The 15,687-nt window shown below is 43.9% G+C and overlaps 1 protein-coding gene across 1 annotated transcript in view; it reads left to right on the top strand.

Annotated features, from left to right (window-relative positions):
• The window catches only part of ASAP1 (ArfGAP with SH3 domain, ankyrin repeat and PH domain 1), a 313,489-nt gene that overhangs the window by 230,514 nt on the left and 67,288 nt on the right, over nt 1-15,687 (top strand). The window contains exons 9-12 of the mRNA XM_047074194.1: nt 65-140; nt 1,514-1,600; nt 7,282-7,382; nt 13,040-13,109. Coding sequence (XP_046930150.1) covers nt 65-140; nt 1,514-1,600; nt 7,282-7,382; nt 13,040-13,109 — 334 coding nt within the window. The remainder of the gene's footprint in view (nt 1-64; nt 141-1,513; nt 1,601-7,281; nt 7,383-13,039; nt 13,110-15,687) is intronic.

Here is a 15,687-nt window from a genome sequence, read left to right as displayed (position 1 = left end):
TCAGGTGACTAGGGTTTATTTCTTTTTTCTACTTCTGGTAAATTTGTGGTGTTCTCCATCATAGTTTCTTTCAAGATGGCTTGAAAACGGCTGATAAATTGAAACAGTACATTGAAAAACTGGCTGCTGATTTATATAATGTAAGTATTTTATAAAATACATGCATTTTAAGTTGCTTTTGTAGCTAAACATCAGGAAATTTGAAATCTGTAGTAGAAGAACTTTAAAGAAGCAAGAGTAAGTGATGTGTCTGTATAAACCTAACAGTTTAACCACAAAGTTGTTAGTGGTCAGATATCCTAGAGTATGTTTTTGAGGCATAGGAAAAGCAGGGATATGTAACCAGTGCTTCTAGAAGGCTCTCCCTTTGGGGGCCTGTAGCATCATCCCATGTGAGTGCCCTGCAGTCAGTGTTGCAGATGTTTTGCCTCTAGAAGGACAGAACTTAAGACTGTCTCACAGTAGGCACATTTATGGTTTTTTTTTTTATTTGCTCGTTCTGTATTTTCTCTCTTTTGTCTGATACCTAGGTTTCACTTTTATAATAAAATCACAAAAACCTCTTTGAGAAAAAAACTAAGTGCAGGAGTAGAAATGGCCAGTGTGTTCCCCATAAACCACTTGGTACTAAATAATATGAAAAGTGTATTTTTTTATGAGTACAACCCACATCTGTTGAAGTAAGGTTTCAGAGTTACAAATAATACCTTAGATTTTTATGTAACTTTACACAAAGCTGTGTATTTTTTCCAATTGTCTTTTTTTTTTTTTTTTTTTTTATGTTTACTTATTTTTGAGAGAGAGGGAGACAGCACGAGCTGGGAAGGGGTAGAGAGAGAGGGAGACACACAATGCAAAAAGCAGGGTCCGGGCTCTGAGCTGTCAGCACATAGCCCGATGCAGGGCTCGAATCCACGAACCATGACATGACTTGAGCCGAAGTGAGACGCGTAACTGGCTGAGCCACCCAGGCACCCCTCCGATTGTCTTTTAATAGTTAACATGGTTCAGGTTGCAGTAAGTTCCAGCTGATTAAAAAAAGTACCACCAGTTCCTTACCTGAGGGCAAAGGGTAAACTTTCATATATACATTAGTCCATTAGGTTCTGGTCCTTTTTAACATGTTCTTCTGACCCATTTAATCACGTCCTGGTATTCCTGCTACCACCCTTTAAAAAACCAGAAGCAAGTGACTCAATGTTATTTCTTAACTTTGTTTGAAATGGTACTTCAGATTTAATTGTCTTGCCTAGATGTATTATTTAATGAGAAAGCATGGTGCATATTCACTAATTTTAAAACTCACTGATACTTTCATAAGATGAGAAGATTCTGCCTTTCATATAAAAAATGAGTTCGTAAAAAAAAAAAAAATGAGTTCGTGTCAAAAAGTTTAATGAGGAAATCAAGTCCGTAATTGAACTGTTTAATGACTGGTGTATATTTGGATGAATTAAACCCTGCTCATAAATGTATAAAGATACGTGATAAAAGTCATGTTTTTCTGTCACAGATAAAACAGACCCAGGATGAAGAAAAGAAACAGCTAACTGCACTCCGAGACTTAATAAAATCCTCTCTTCAACTTGATCAGAAAGAAGTAGGTGGTCTAGATGTTTCCAGCAGGGTTTCCAGTGTAAATGAGGTAGCCTGGGATGGCCTTTTCGGGTTTCCTGATCTGCAAAACAGGCATGTCGGCAGCCTCCTGCCACCATGGTTGTGGGGACACATGAGATAGAAGATACAAGTGTAGCCCTACCACATCGCCCATGTTACAGCTGTGCTTTATCTCCTTGCCCTCCTCAGACAAAAGATGTTCTTAACGCCCAGGCTGCAGTTCCGTGGCCCCTGGGTTTGCCATTCTGGCTTTGCAGACGTGTAATTCAGAAGTGGTGCATCGTCTCCGGGTGAAGTGCACACCCACACGCTCTGTAGATCGCCTCTGTCTTTCCTGGGCAGCCAGAGGGAGGCGGACGCAGAATCCCGTAGTAGAGAGCAAGCAGTGTTAATGCCACAAGAGACCTTCCAGGGAGTGGCTGTCAGCAGAGAGGGGACTCCGAGTTGAAAACTGCCTGGCGTAGTCAGCAGGCTACGACAGTTTGGGGCAAGGAGGGCGGAAAATTGAGAGAGGGGGTTTCCGAGGTGGAAACTCAGGCCTAATTACGGACGACCTTGGACGCACGCAACAGGGTGTGGACTTCATGCTAAGGGTAAGCTAAATAGCACCGTTTGTTACCTAGGGGAGGGTTAAAATGTGCCTGTTTATATTATGAAATTACCATGCATTGAATTTAAGTGCAGTTTCTCAATGCAATATTTAATAATAATCATGTAATATACAGCATTTTTTATATTGTCATTTCCTCGTGATATCACCTCACAACAGCAAACTGTACATTCCTAAAATTTCTGAAGGGGTTCATGAGTCCAAAACAAAAACAAGGCAGCCCCCCTCAAACGTGGAAGCAACACTAACCCGTGAAAGCAACCCCAAAGGAAGGTTCTCTTTACTGAGGGAATATAGTCCTCTGGGGTTTCATCAGGTGAGAGAAGTCCACAGCCCGTGACCCTGGGCACCTGCCACCCTGTGGAAATGGGCATCAGTGGCCAGGAAGGCGTGTGTGTGTTCCATGTACCTGTGTTGTCCTCAGCTAGCACCTGTACCTGTGTTTCCTGGCCTCTTTTGAAGGTGCTTATTACTGGCATACAAATCCTAGGAGACATGTCTCCTTGAATGATTTCTCCATGTTAAAGCAATAGAAAGACGTAAATGGAGGAGGGGTAGGAGGTAGATTGCTATTTAGGGAGAAAACTGCAAGTTTTTGTACTTTCCGAAATGCACTTAACCTCTTCCTAACTTTGCTTTGTTGTATAGGATTACTTCCTTCCTGTATGTGGGAGCTTTCGGGGGTGGGAGACAAAGAACTATCTCAGTCCCTTTTTGTCTCCCATAGAGATTGATGTATTCTGCTCACGGCAGCTAAAGAACAAAGTTCATAGAAGCCAAAGGAGTGTGTACCTGATGAAATGCACGTGATTCAGATTTAACGCCATTCCAAATGAATAAATGATGAGTGTTCATTAGCCCCATGTCCAGAGTATTTTACAAGTCAGATTGATCTTTCACAGCATGCCTATCCTATTCTCATGCTGTTATTGTCTCTCATTGCAAAAATAACTTTAGAAGGTAATGATTTTTAATGATTCAAATAAGAAAGGAGGACCATCTACCATTGAGTTCTTTCCATAGCACTACTATTCGAGAAGAGTGTAAACTGATCTGATAAAGGACCTGAGAAATTAAAAGCACCCAGCAAATTATTTAACCTCTTTGCCCCCACCAGGTTCTAACTTGACTCTTTTAAAGGAAGCTCCAAGAATCTGAGCTGTAAATAGGATCCCCAGATTTTTGGTGGACTTGTTTTTTTTTTGTCAAAAGGGAAATTCTTCATTGACTTCTGGCAGATGTTCTATGAAATTATTTATCTTAAGTTTTGATAGTAGCCTAACTTCCCAAGAGAACTGCTTGTTCCACAACTATCTTTAGGGTTGAAAATATCTTATTTTTAATAATGATACCCATAAATCTTTCTCCAAATTCCAGCATTTTGAGTCTCTCTCGCTAGCCCATGATAGTGTGGTTTGCAAACAGATTCTCTGTTTGGCTCATCTCTCCCTCCACACTGTCTGGCACCCAAAAGCTACTCAGTAAGTATTTACTAAGGTGAAACAGAAGGGAACCTTGGCCCACTCCATGTATCCCTTCCATGAGAGATATGAAGCCTCGTAGTAGAGGTTAGTTTTACGTTGGATACCACAAACATCTATAACCCCACGAAATCAATGAGTAACCGCTTCCAGTTTAAAAAGATTTGAGATTTCACTCCTTAATAATGCATTTTATATGTTAATACAGTTTTTTAATAAGAAAGTAAGGTGATTTGTCTGTACTGCTAATAGAGAGTAGGTAATTGAACTAAAAAAAAAAAATCACCATAGTTTCCATTTCTTGGCTCCCATTGTGGAATTTCCCCAAGGTTTTAAGTTCACCGTGTAAAGTTTAGTTTTGTATTTTTTGTCCAAATGGATTTCTCACTCGTATTTCTCTTTCCTGAATACACGTTGATTTTTATTATGCTGTCAAAGGATTCAGGACCTGATTCATTCCTTCCGTCGCGTCTTGCTTTGTTAATTATTATGGGTGTTAATGCTCCACGATTTATTTTCGTAAAAAAGAAAAACCTCTTTTCATTTATCTAGACACCCTGCAAAAGCAAGCTAAATGGCCATCATTTGTCAGAGTGCAGAAATAATCATTTGTGGAACTACCTTAAGCCTTAGAACTCATTAGTAGTTAATGTAGGGTTGTCCATGCTAGACTTCTGAAATGAATGGCTTCCTTCCTGCTCAGCTTAATGGAATAGGCTTCCGAGGTCAGAGCCTGGAGATCAGCCACTTTATTCACCTATAAAAGCATATTTGCCCAATGTAGAGCAAAGCCCATTCAGCTCGTTATTCAGACTGTAAAGTTTATTTAGGCTAGTCATAAATGTATGTAAGGAACGTCTTAGAGGCAAATTTAGAATGTAATAATTTTCATAAGTTATTAGCATACAGATCCTTGCTTAAAAAAAGAGAAGTACTCTTATTTTTAAAGCTTGTTTTATTTTAAGGATTAGCAAACTGGCTGTCAGAGGTGCATAGTTTTAATGCGTTCGGACAGACCTAGGAATTCCGTGGGCAGACACAGAGCAGTTTAGTTCAGTGGAAAGCGTTCTGAGGAAGAGAGTTATTCTTTTGATAAGAATTTTTATCCAGGGAGATTTCACGTTTTGTTTTAAATGTTCTGGGGAGGTATAGATGTGACAAAGATCCCTGACTCCAGATCCACAGTTAAATGGTTTTCACATGATGTCATTGGGTAGAAGCAGAGAGATCCTAGGATTTCATTTATCAGCCTGCTCCTGTTTTCACCCATGCCTCCATTCTCCACCACCCCATCTAATTTCCCATCCTGATTGTTCTTTTTATTACGGACACATTGCAGCCTCCTTCAAGAAACCGTGTCACTGCTGTTGGAGGCCATTGTGGAGGTGCTGGGGGAGGAAGGCCGCACTCGTGGCCCGTCTGATCTGTAGTACAGTCCCGTAGTCACATCATCCGTCCAGAAAGCCTGAAAGCACCTGTCAGAGAGGACCCGGGAGCCAAGTTACTAAGAGTGCAAGGCTGTGGGCCCTGATTAAAAGTAAACATATAGAAGGATTTCAGAAGAGGGTCCTAGACCCCGGTCCACTCTCCACCCCTCCTGTAGGTGATTGAAATTGTCCCATTAAGATCTTTCAGCCAGGGGCGCCTGGGTGGCGCAGTCGGTTGAGCGTCCGACTTCAGCCAGGTCACGATCTCGCGGTCCGGGAGTTCGAGCCCCGCGTCGGGCTCTGGGCTGATGGCTCGGAGCCTGGAGCCTGTTTCCGATTCTGTGTCTCCCTCTCTCTCTGCCCCTCCCCCGTTCATGCTCTGTCTCTCTCTGTCCCAAAAATAAATAAACGTTGAAAAAAAAATTTAAAAAAAAAAAAAAAAAAAGGTCTTTCAGCCAGAGGGAGTCTGGCCCCTGAAAGACCAAGCAATGACTCACATTAAGAAAATGACTCGAGTTTGTAACCTCTTCAGGGTGAGTCTGTTCGCCCAGTAAAGCATGCATTCAGCACCCAGTTACCTTCAGGAGGGAGCGGTACAACATGTGGGTAGTGTATAAACACCCACGTCAGGGGCAGGGGTCGTGCCCCACTCCGTGTCCTCAGTGCCTTCCTGTTTAGGTATTCAGGACATGCTTTTGAACACGGAGCTCATCCCGTGAGGAGTAGCCTCACAGAGGTGCGCCGCCCTAGAGATGTTCCTCAGCTGTTACTAATTTGCATCCACAGAGCACGTACTGTTTGGTCCAAAGGATCCCAAATGCCAGAGAGAGGCCATCCTGATCCTCGTGGTACCTCGTACACAGATAGTTCTTCAAGCGTTACTTCTGAACTGGGGTTTTTTATTATGTTCTCTTTGCTTGGAAAACTAAAAGAGAATCCTCCTACAATTTTTGGTTCTTTTTAGGTTTTCTAAAGTAATTTGGGATTCACTGAGGTGTTGGTTCCCCATATGCACACTTTGAAGTTTGTCAGCCATTTTATCTTGGTGAGATGTGTGCCTCGTGTTCTTTCATGCAGGTTTTTTCTGACTCAAATAACCTGAAGTAAAACAAATATAGGACAAATATAGGACGTTTTATTGTCCCACCACCTGAAGTTTATCATGATTCTGAAGGTGGTATGTGTTCTGGTGTTAATTGTCTTTACGATGGTGTTGTCTCTACATGTGATGAAAAGTGCTTAAATCATGAGCGATGACTATCAATGAAATTAACTATGTTTTCAACTGTTCTGCCTTTTTTCTCTGTTGCCTTTGCCCTTCCTGATCGAAGTCTAGGAGAGTAAGTCAACACTTTCTGTGAGAATGTATTGTCCTACTTCTGTGTCTAAACCCCATGTGCTCATTCTGCAGCTCAAGGTTGTTGGTTTATTTCTTCCATTTTCAGAATGGAATGGCTGTGTCTGGTCATGCAGTCTTTAGAAACGAGGGGGAAGTAACAGCAGAGTCCTGATATTAGAGCAAGCTGGTTTGCCTCTGTCTTGTTCTGCTGGTCCTGGTCCCCCTCTTTCCACATCATCCACTTTCCATGGCCAGAGAATCCTCTTTTTTCGTTAAGAGCATGCTTGACAGCTTATTTTACAGAACACTTGTTAGTTACAAAACCAGAATTTATAACAGTTCCCGATACCTGGCTGAGAAGGTCCTTTTTATGGTGGGCATTTCAGCAGAATACGTGAAAGAGGAAAGGTGTACACAAGGGAAGAACTCATTCAGGTTGCATGCACTGTGTGAGCCACCTCAGTTTTCCCTGCCTTCCTGTGCTGGCCTTTGCTGCCCGTGTAAACTGGTCTAGTCACAGGACGTTCTGCCCCTCAGTGTGTTGGAAACGGAGCAGGGTTCTGAACTAGAAATAGGAGTCCTGGACCCAGCCTTCGGCTCTGCCTTAGACTTGCCTGTGACTCTGCTGACTGTTTCCCTGCCCGGTTTCCTCTGAAATAAAGGCAAGGACCTGACAGCTCTTAAAGTTCTGGAATTCTGGAATTCTCTTCGCCCCTGACCAGGGCACAGAGGCCCAGTGGCAGAATAGAGTCAAGGATCTGAGAAGTGTGCCTGGCACTGGTCTGATCTGTGGCTTCTCCTTTCTAGGATTCCCAGAGCCGGCAAGGAGGGTACAGCATGCATCAGCTCCAGGGCAACAAGGAATATGGCAGCGAGAAGAAGGGCTACCTGCTGAAGAAAAGCGACGGGTATGTGGAAGCCCTCCTAGAGGCCCAAGCACCCTTCCTGGGTGCTAGTAACCCAGGAACTCTTTCCCACCCCCCAACTAGGAAAGCACACTTCAGACTCTCCTAATGCATTCGCTCTAGACCTTTAGCCCACCCGTCTTCCTCAGCTGATAGAGCCTACTGTCTTTAGAAGAAGCATTCATTGTCCCGTGGTCCCTAAGTGTCACCTGTGCCTCGTGACATTGCCATTTTAGGAAGGCAGGTACCGAGTGGCTTGTGGACTTCATGCTCGCCCACCTCTCTGCTTTTATCCATTGCCCTTTTCTCTCCTGGAGTGCCCACCTGGCCACCCAAACCCCAACCCTGAGAGTCACCCCTGACCCCTCTCCTTCTCTTACATCACAGCCAGTATAACTATAACTACGAGCTCTTCTGTTCGTATCAAGACCTCATGCGTTTCTTGCCATCTCTGCTGCCCTGCCCTTGGAGGAGCCACTACTGTCTCCAGAGCTATTTTAGTCCCTGGCTAACTGGCCTGTGGCCCCTCCCTCTTCTCCACTGCGTCTCTGCACAGCACTTAGCGTAGCCTTTAAAAAACAAAGCACATCAAGTCACTTCCATGCTTGAAATGCATGGAGGGTCTCACCTCTGCCTTTGTCTCCAGCCCAGTCTGGTGCCATTCTCTCCCCACGCCCGGCCACGCTGGCCTCCCTTCCATCGCTTGAGTGGCGATTCTTCTTCACAATAAGTACATAAGTAGAACCGTAATTATTCACTTATACTAACTACTTTTCTTTTTGAAAGAAAGGTTCTTCTTTTCTGATTGCTTGTGGATATGCACTCCTTGATTTTTATCTAAGACAATCACATTTTTTTGTTTGTTGAAATTTCAACCATTCCTTCTGTAGATTATAATCCTAAGTTTCTGATCACTGTCACTTTTGCTTATTGTTCTACTCAGGCATCCAACGAATGTCTTTTGGGAGTTCTAGTATATATATGTCAAGCACTGTTAGAGACATTTGGGAATATAACATTGAACAAGAAAAGTAAGAAAGGGGGCATCTGGGCGGTAAGGCATCTGACTTTGGCTCAGGTCATGATCTCACAGTTCGAGTTTGAGCCCCGCATTGGGCTCTCTGCTGTCAACACAGAGCCCACTTCTCTCTCTGCCCCTACCCTGCTCACACACACACACACACACACACACACACACACACTCTCTCTCTCTCTCTCTCTCTCTCTCTCTCTGTTTCAAAAATAGCCATTAAAAAAGGTAACAAAGTCTTTAGCCTCCTAGAGCTTCCATTCTAAGTTGGGAGACAGAAGATAAAGAAGGAAGCATATGGAAGGTCAGATGGCAACAAGTGCTATGCAGAAAGATAAAGCAAGGCAGGGCCTGGACGTGTGTAGGGGTGGCCTTGCAGTCATACAGGGTGGTTAGGGAAGACTTCATGAAGAGATATTTGAGCAAAGACTTGAAGGAAGTGAGGGGATCATCTCTGCAGAGATCTGGGGGAAGGAAACATGCTTCCTATTGTGATACACACAGGAGTTTGGCATAGCAAGGACAGAGGAGCTGGGGGTCACAGCAGACAAGGTTAGAGGGGGCAGGACACCAAGCCAGGAGGGCTGTGGAAGCCACTGAGTGAAAATGGGAGTCATTTGGAGGGTTTTAAGCAGAGGAATGCCAAACTCTGACTCGTTTGAAAGGCTCTCTGGCTGCCGGGCTGAGCACGGCTGTGTAGGATGTAAGAGCGGAAGCAGGAGGCCAGGTCAGAGATGATGGGAATCAAGGGAACAGCCGCAGAGGGGGAAGAAGGGGTCAAAGTCTGGATGGTGAGGGTAGGGCCACCAGGATTTGCGGATACGGCTGTAAAGAAAGAAAAACATCCCAGCACGTAGCGCAACACCTGGCCCTTTGTAGAAAGTCAGTGAATGTTGACTATTAAATCTTGCAAAATTTAAAAGAAGAAAAGACACACTAGTTACTCAAATCACAGTTTTAAGCTGGGCTCTTCTTTTTTTTTTTTTTTTTTTTTAATTTTTTTTTTCAACGTTTATTTATTTTTTGGGACAGAGAGACAGAGCATGAACGGGGGAGGGGCGGAGAGAGAGGGAGACACAGAATCGGAAACAGGCTCCAGGCTCTGAGCCATCAGCCCAGAGCCCGACGCGGGGCTCGAACCCACGGACCGCGAGATCGTGACCTGGCTGAAGTCGGACGCTTAACCGACTGCGCCACCCAGGCGCCCCAAGCTGGGCTCTTCTTAACAGACACAGTGATCACATTGTAGCCCCAACGCCATGGTATCTAGTGGACATAAATTAATTAATCCTGTAGTTTTAACACTACTTGCCTAAAGGCACGAGGGTTTTCTTGACGTTAGAATTGCCTGTTTCTAAGTGAGATAGTTAATTTCTACCTGTTGAGAAAGGTCAACAGAGTCTTTGCCTAGGTATCATTTGGTTCAAACCCTGAAATGTTCAGGGGAAACATCCCAACGTGAGTGTGTGCTGTGTGCCTGTCGGACACGACCAGGTGCCTGTCATTCACCTCATTTGACACCTTCTATAAGTAAGGCAGCTCCTTCAGAGAGGTGAAGTAATTTGACTGAGATCCTACAGCCAGTAAGTACAGGGGCCCAACATCTAACGTGGGTTGTCTGAGTTAATGCTGGGGTATATACCCCTTCATCTTTCAGAGGGGGCATCGCCGCTGTTGATCGCCCTTGGGATACACAGGGTATCAGCTGTCATCCACTCACACACCTGGCTCCTCCATTCTTCTGGTCTGTTCTTCCTTCATGCACTCATTTCACACATATCTATTAAGCACTCTGGTGCCTCGGGCAGTCGGCTAGGTGCCAGAAGGTAAACAGTACACAAGAGGTGGGCCAGCTTCCCATAATTGCACAGGCTGCAGGGGTAAATAATGGTAACCCAGAGTGGCCTGTCAGTGCTGTCTGTGGAAGAGGAAAGAACTGTAGTGCTTGTACATGAAGGCAGACTCACTTGCTAACAGTGACTACTGATGGGTCATGTGATTTTCTCCAAAGGATCATTTGCTTTAGTAACTTCTGACTTCAGTTCTGGAACACTCCTTGTTACTTACAAGATTGTTATGCAATTTAAAAAACACTTTAATTTTTTTTTAAAGTAATTTTAAAACTTTATGATCCAAAGGCATTTGTTGAGAGGCAAAGGAATAGCTGTTCTACGTATATTTTGTCAAAATAGCCCTAGAGGATGGGCATTATCATATTCATGACACAGATTAAGGTAAGTCCCCGAGAGGACAGTAATGTGAGCGGAGTCCCGTGGCTGGTGGATGATGGTGCTGACATTGAAGCCCAAGTAATTGAGCCTCAGAATTGAAGCTAGTTCAGTGATACTAGACCACCTTCTAATAGAAAATTCCTTTTCTGGAATTCTGAGCTTTGGGCATGGTGTAACTGGTATTCTGTATGGTGCTGTCTGGAGAGATGGTAAAAGTCCATGGTATGTCCATTCATGAGCTTCGCAGACAAGCATCCTTAAAGCTTTCCATACAGGAAGGGGAAAGCATGGGCATGGAGGCCATTCCATAGAAATCTCAGGAATAAAAGCTCTCACAGTGTTCACAGAGATGGACGAGGGATTGACTTGATTTTGCCCCACTTTGGTGACCTGGAGCACCGCCTGGTCAATTTCTTTTAGCCAGAAAGATGAATGCTTTTGTGTCACTTTCCCTGGCTTTATTACTAATGCAAAAAAATTCAATTTTGTGTTTGGTTTTGTATTTCCTTAATATACATTAAGAAAAACTAATGAATAAAGATTTTACTAAATAAAATGAGTAAACCGAGGCAGGACAGTTTCTTCACAGTTGACTATTTGTTAGGTTGGTTGGTTGATATTTTAAAACGTTTTGGTAAAGAAGGATGATGCCTGTTTGGGCTTAGTGAGTCCAGGGAATACGTCGCCTGACTCAGCAGGCTTTTACGAGGGTCAGGTTGGGATGCCAGACTAGTGACAGCATTGACTACCTTAACCGAATGCAGGTATGACCGTGTGACAGATGTCACCTCTCGTTGGCCCTTCCCCTAGTCGGTGACGTAGCCATAATCTGAGGGCAGTTTCTCAATCAGGAGTTCTGCTTTCACCCCCTGAAGATACTGGCACTCTGAGCACAGTGTGTTCAATTTACTTGTGGTCAGATGGTGTCAGATGATTTCCCTCTGTGAAGCATGCTTCAGACTAAACCATGCCTCTCTAGTAGTTACACACACAACAAGACCAACATTATCTGTCTTCGGAGCTGGTTTTAAATTCATATTGTGGCAGGTTTCTTAAGAGGCCTCATGTAAGAAGGAAAAGGAAACACATGATGATATTATTTTAAATGCCAGGAGAAGCTACAGTTCCCTCCTCTGATGTTGTCTGTTTCCATGACAACCGAAGGCCAGAGAAGCCTCGTCTTCCCCGGAGAATCCCGGTTCCCTGTAGGTTTCCGTTTCCTCATGGGACTGCTTTTCACTAGTGCGTCCGTACCTGCCCGCACGTGTGCACATCGCCACCCAGAGCCTCACCGATACCTGGAGCATCACCGAAAACAAAAACTTCCAACATGGAATGAGTTCTGTTTGGCTTTTTCTGAGGAGAGGTGTCCGCCTTCCCAAAGGAGAGGCGTACAAGTTACCAAAAATGTTCATCCATGACCCTGAGTTCCTTTCTCTAGATCCTGAGGTGGCCCCGCCCCCGCTCCTCCTTACCTGCAGATGTCTTCAGTTACTTCTCTTAGTTTCTTTAGATTTCATTTTAATTACAGAAGCAATAGATTAAAACAGCCTTCTTGTGGAAGATTCACAGGTACAGCTAAAAACTCTTTAGCACAACCCCTAGTACAGTTCTGGGCCTCCTTCCCAGACGGGAATACTTCTGTCAGTATCATGTGCCTCTTTCCAGGCCCTGTTCTGTATGTTTGTACATGTATTTATGTACCCTGAGAAAACTTAGGGTCCCATTTTATATGTGATATTTTTTAAAAATGTTAACATTACTAGATGATACCTGAATTACTTTAAAACAGCTGGGTTTTTTCAATCAATAGTATGCTTTAGAAATGTATGTCAGCACAGACATAGTTACTTGGTCCTCTTAAACTCCTGCATAATACTCTATAATATGAAAGTACCTATAATGCATTTATTCATTCTTCTGTTAGATTTCTGTTATTTCCCACTTTGCCATCAAAAACAGTCCTGTAGGGACACCTGGGTGGCTCAGCCGGTTGAATGTCCGACTTCAACTCAGGTCATGATCTCATGGTTCATGAGTTCAAGCCCCAGCTGTGCTGACAGCTCAGAGCCTGGAGCCTGCTTCAGGTTCTCTGCCCCTCCATGCTCATGCTCGCTCGCTCGCTCTCTCTCTCTCTCTCTCAAAAACAAATAAACATTGGAAAAAAATTTTTAAAAAAACAGTGCTATAGTGAGCGTCCTTATATATGCCTCCTAGTCTGAATTACCTTCCACCTGGGATAATAAAAGGGGTAATAATGTTTTCTGGGTTTTGTGGGTTTTGGTTTGGGGTGGTTTTGTTGTTACGATTTTTAATGATCGTCGTACATAACACGACATAATTGCATGTCACAGAGTGAACCAGCTACCATATCAGGTTGTGTCTGACTTGCTCTTCAGGCTCCGGAAAGTGTGGCAGAGGAGGAAGTGTGCAGTCAAGAACGGGATCCTGACCATCTCACATGCCACGGTAAGTGCACCTGGTGATTTACCGTGTTGCACCTTCGAGGCCTTTCGGCCATGTGGACTAGGAAGCAAAAACATGATGGACCCAGCATTGAAATCCACCCACCCCCACCCTCTATGCGTAATGTGTGGATTAGGATCAGACAGTGTGAGACGCTCCTTTACCGCAGAAATTGGTCTCGTCTTGTCCTGTGGTGACCTGCCTCGTTCTCCTGCCCCTCTAGAACATCCCATGCCGTTTCGCACAATATTCTTTCATTTCATAATCTTATCTTCGGGAAAATCTTACTGCTGGTTCTAAAAAACCTAAAGTTTTCTGAATTATAAAGATGACAGAGGGTGTTCTTTGCATGAAATAATAATTAGGAAATGAAATAACATGCATACAATATGTTCAGTCTTTTTGTTGTTACTATTTAAATCACTCAGAAAGCCCCCATTATGGTAAAGGGCTAAAATGTATATAAATAAAACTGAAATCATAAGATTGCCTTGCTGTGGCTCCCGTTTCTTTAGGAATGAAGGCAATTCAGTGGAAAGTAGAAAGTAACTAAGCTATTAACGCTTCTATTCTGTTTTCTCTCCAGATTGTTGGCAGTTATATATGCATATATATTGCATACTTACAGTTGATACTTACATTCTAGCTAGAACTTTTGTTTGGTATCACCCATTTTCAACTGAAAGTCTTGTATTGGCAGAATTAATACTGTCAAAAAAGGTTCAGTCTTAGCGCTAGTCAGGACATGCACCATAAAACAAGTAATTACTGTTTGGCCCTTTTAAAACTAGCAAGAAATGGCTTCTTACCCTTAAAGATGCAAAGGTTATAGTGGCAAATGGGTCAAGTGAAACTGGAAACCGCACAGTAGACCAAGAGTCTTTACGAAGGCACGTGCAGTCACACCTAGCAATCCCAGCTTGGAGAGAAGCTCGGGTAAATTTCAGTATCCTGTGCCAATGAGACCTTCGAGTTTATGATAAGCCGTGAATTGGTAACAGGATGGTAAAAATGAGGGATGAGCCATTTGTTATGTTGGCAAGTTTCCGTTATTCACAGTTGAGATTAGATTGTCCTCTGATGAGCAAGAAGTACCACTTAATAAGCATTTCTTCCTGCCAGACACTTCATAAAATTTATTTCACTCAATCCCTTCTACAACCCATGTGGTAACGTGCCCTTCGTTTTTGCAGATGAAGAAACTAAAGTACAGAGAAGCCCAGTGACTTGGCTAGTAGCAGGCAGTTAGAAATGATGCCCCTTCCACTCTGCCTCTCTTCCTGCAGAAGCCCATCATCCTACTAGACTCTACACTTCCCCGGGGCACTTACCAGGTCCTGGTCATCTTTCTTCAGCCCCACCCCCTCCTCAGACTTTGGTACACACAAGGTAGTCACTACACACCTGTGGCCAGACCCTTCCTGCTGGAAGATTCCATACGTCTTAACGATTATTGGCCTTTATGGAACTTGAGCAATTCTATCATCTCTGTCCTTTGTCCCTTGCAGAACCCTTGCAGGGTGATTCTTCAGAGGCCCTCAGCTTCCCTCAGTCCAACTGAGATTTTTGACCTATCATGCCAGCTGTGACAAGCCATCCATCTGACACGGGAAATCCTACAGGTGGACTTAGATCAGTTAGTTATCGCTAAAGCTGTCTAACAATTCGTTTCTTTGGCAACGTTTCATGAAGCTTCTACTCTACTCCAGGTGCTGGAGTAGGCCTCAGATGAGATAACTTTGACCTGTTCATATTTAATCCCACGCAGTTGCTTTATGAAACAGTTCTGATGCTCACAAGAATGTTAGTTACCACTGGGGCTCCTGGGTGGCGCAGTCAGTTAAGCGTCCGACTTCAGCCAGGTCACGATCTCGCGGTCCGTGAGTTCGAGCCCCGCGTCAGGCTCTGGGCTGATGGCTCGGAGCCTGGAGCCTGTTTCCGATTCTGTGTCTCCCTCTCTCTCTGCCCCACCCCCGTTCATGCTCTGTCTCTCTCTGTCCCAAAATAAATAAATAAACGTTGAAAAAAAAAAATTAAAAAAAAAAAAGAATGTTAGTTACCACTAAGTAAGTAAGCACTTACCATGAGCCAAGTTGTAGAAAGTGCTTTCCCCGTGTCACCATATGTGATTGTTGCCACAACCCACCAGATAGATGCTGTCATTAAGGAGTTAAGAAATGAGCCCGTGTCACACCTGGTGAATGCTGGGATTTCAGTCTTGAAGCCTCTGTGAGTGCTTAATGGTGTTTGCTGGCCACACAGGGGCCCACTCTGCTCATTATGTTGGTGATTAAAATACTTGGGGGGCTATGTGTCAGAAGAATGATCCAAGATCAGAAACACTGACGGGAATAGATGACATTTATTGAGTATTCTCTGTGGCTTGTGCATTCACTGTTCTGAGCACATTACCAGAACCTATTTTATGTAGCTTCTGTTGCTCCTGTTTGATAGGCAATGAAACAGTCTCCGTTCTAGGCCTATGTTTCTCTCTGTGAAAGCGAAGATCGCCACCATCTGACTTTTCAAAAGCATTTCTGTCACCACCACCATCACCATCATGGCGGCTAACGTTTTCGAA

Source organism: Lynx rufus, unplaced genomic scaffold, assembly GCF_022079265.1.
Source record: "Lynx rufus isolate CCGP_SWC_20201006 ecotype Redwood Valley unplaced genomic scaffold, mLynRuf1.p SCAF_12, whole genome shotgun sequence".
Classification (NCBI taxonomy): domain Eukaryota; kingdom Metazoa; phylum Chordata; class Mammalia; order Carnivora; family Felidae; genus Lynx; species Lynx rufus.
The sequence above is the reverse complement of the archived record's forward strand: the minus strand, read 5'-3'. Positions and strand labels throughout refer to the sequence as shown.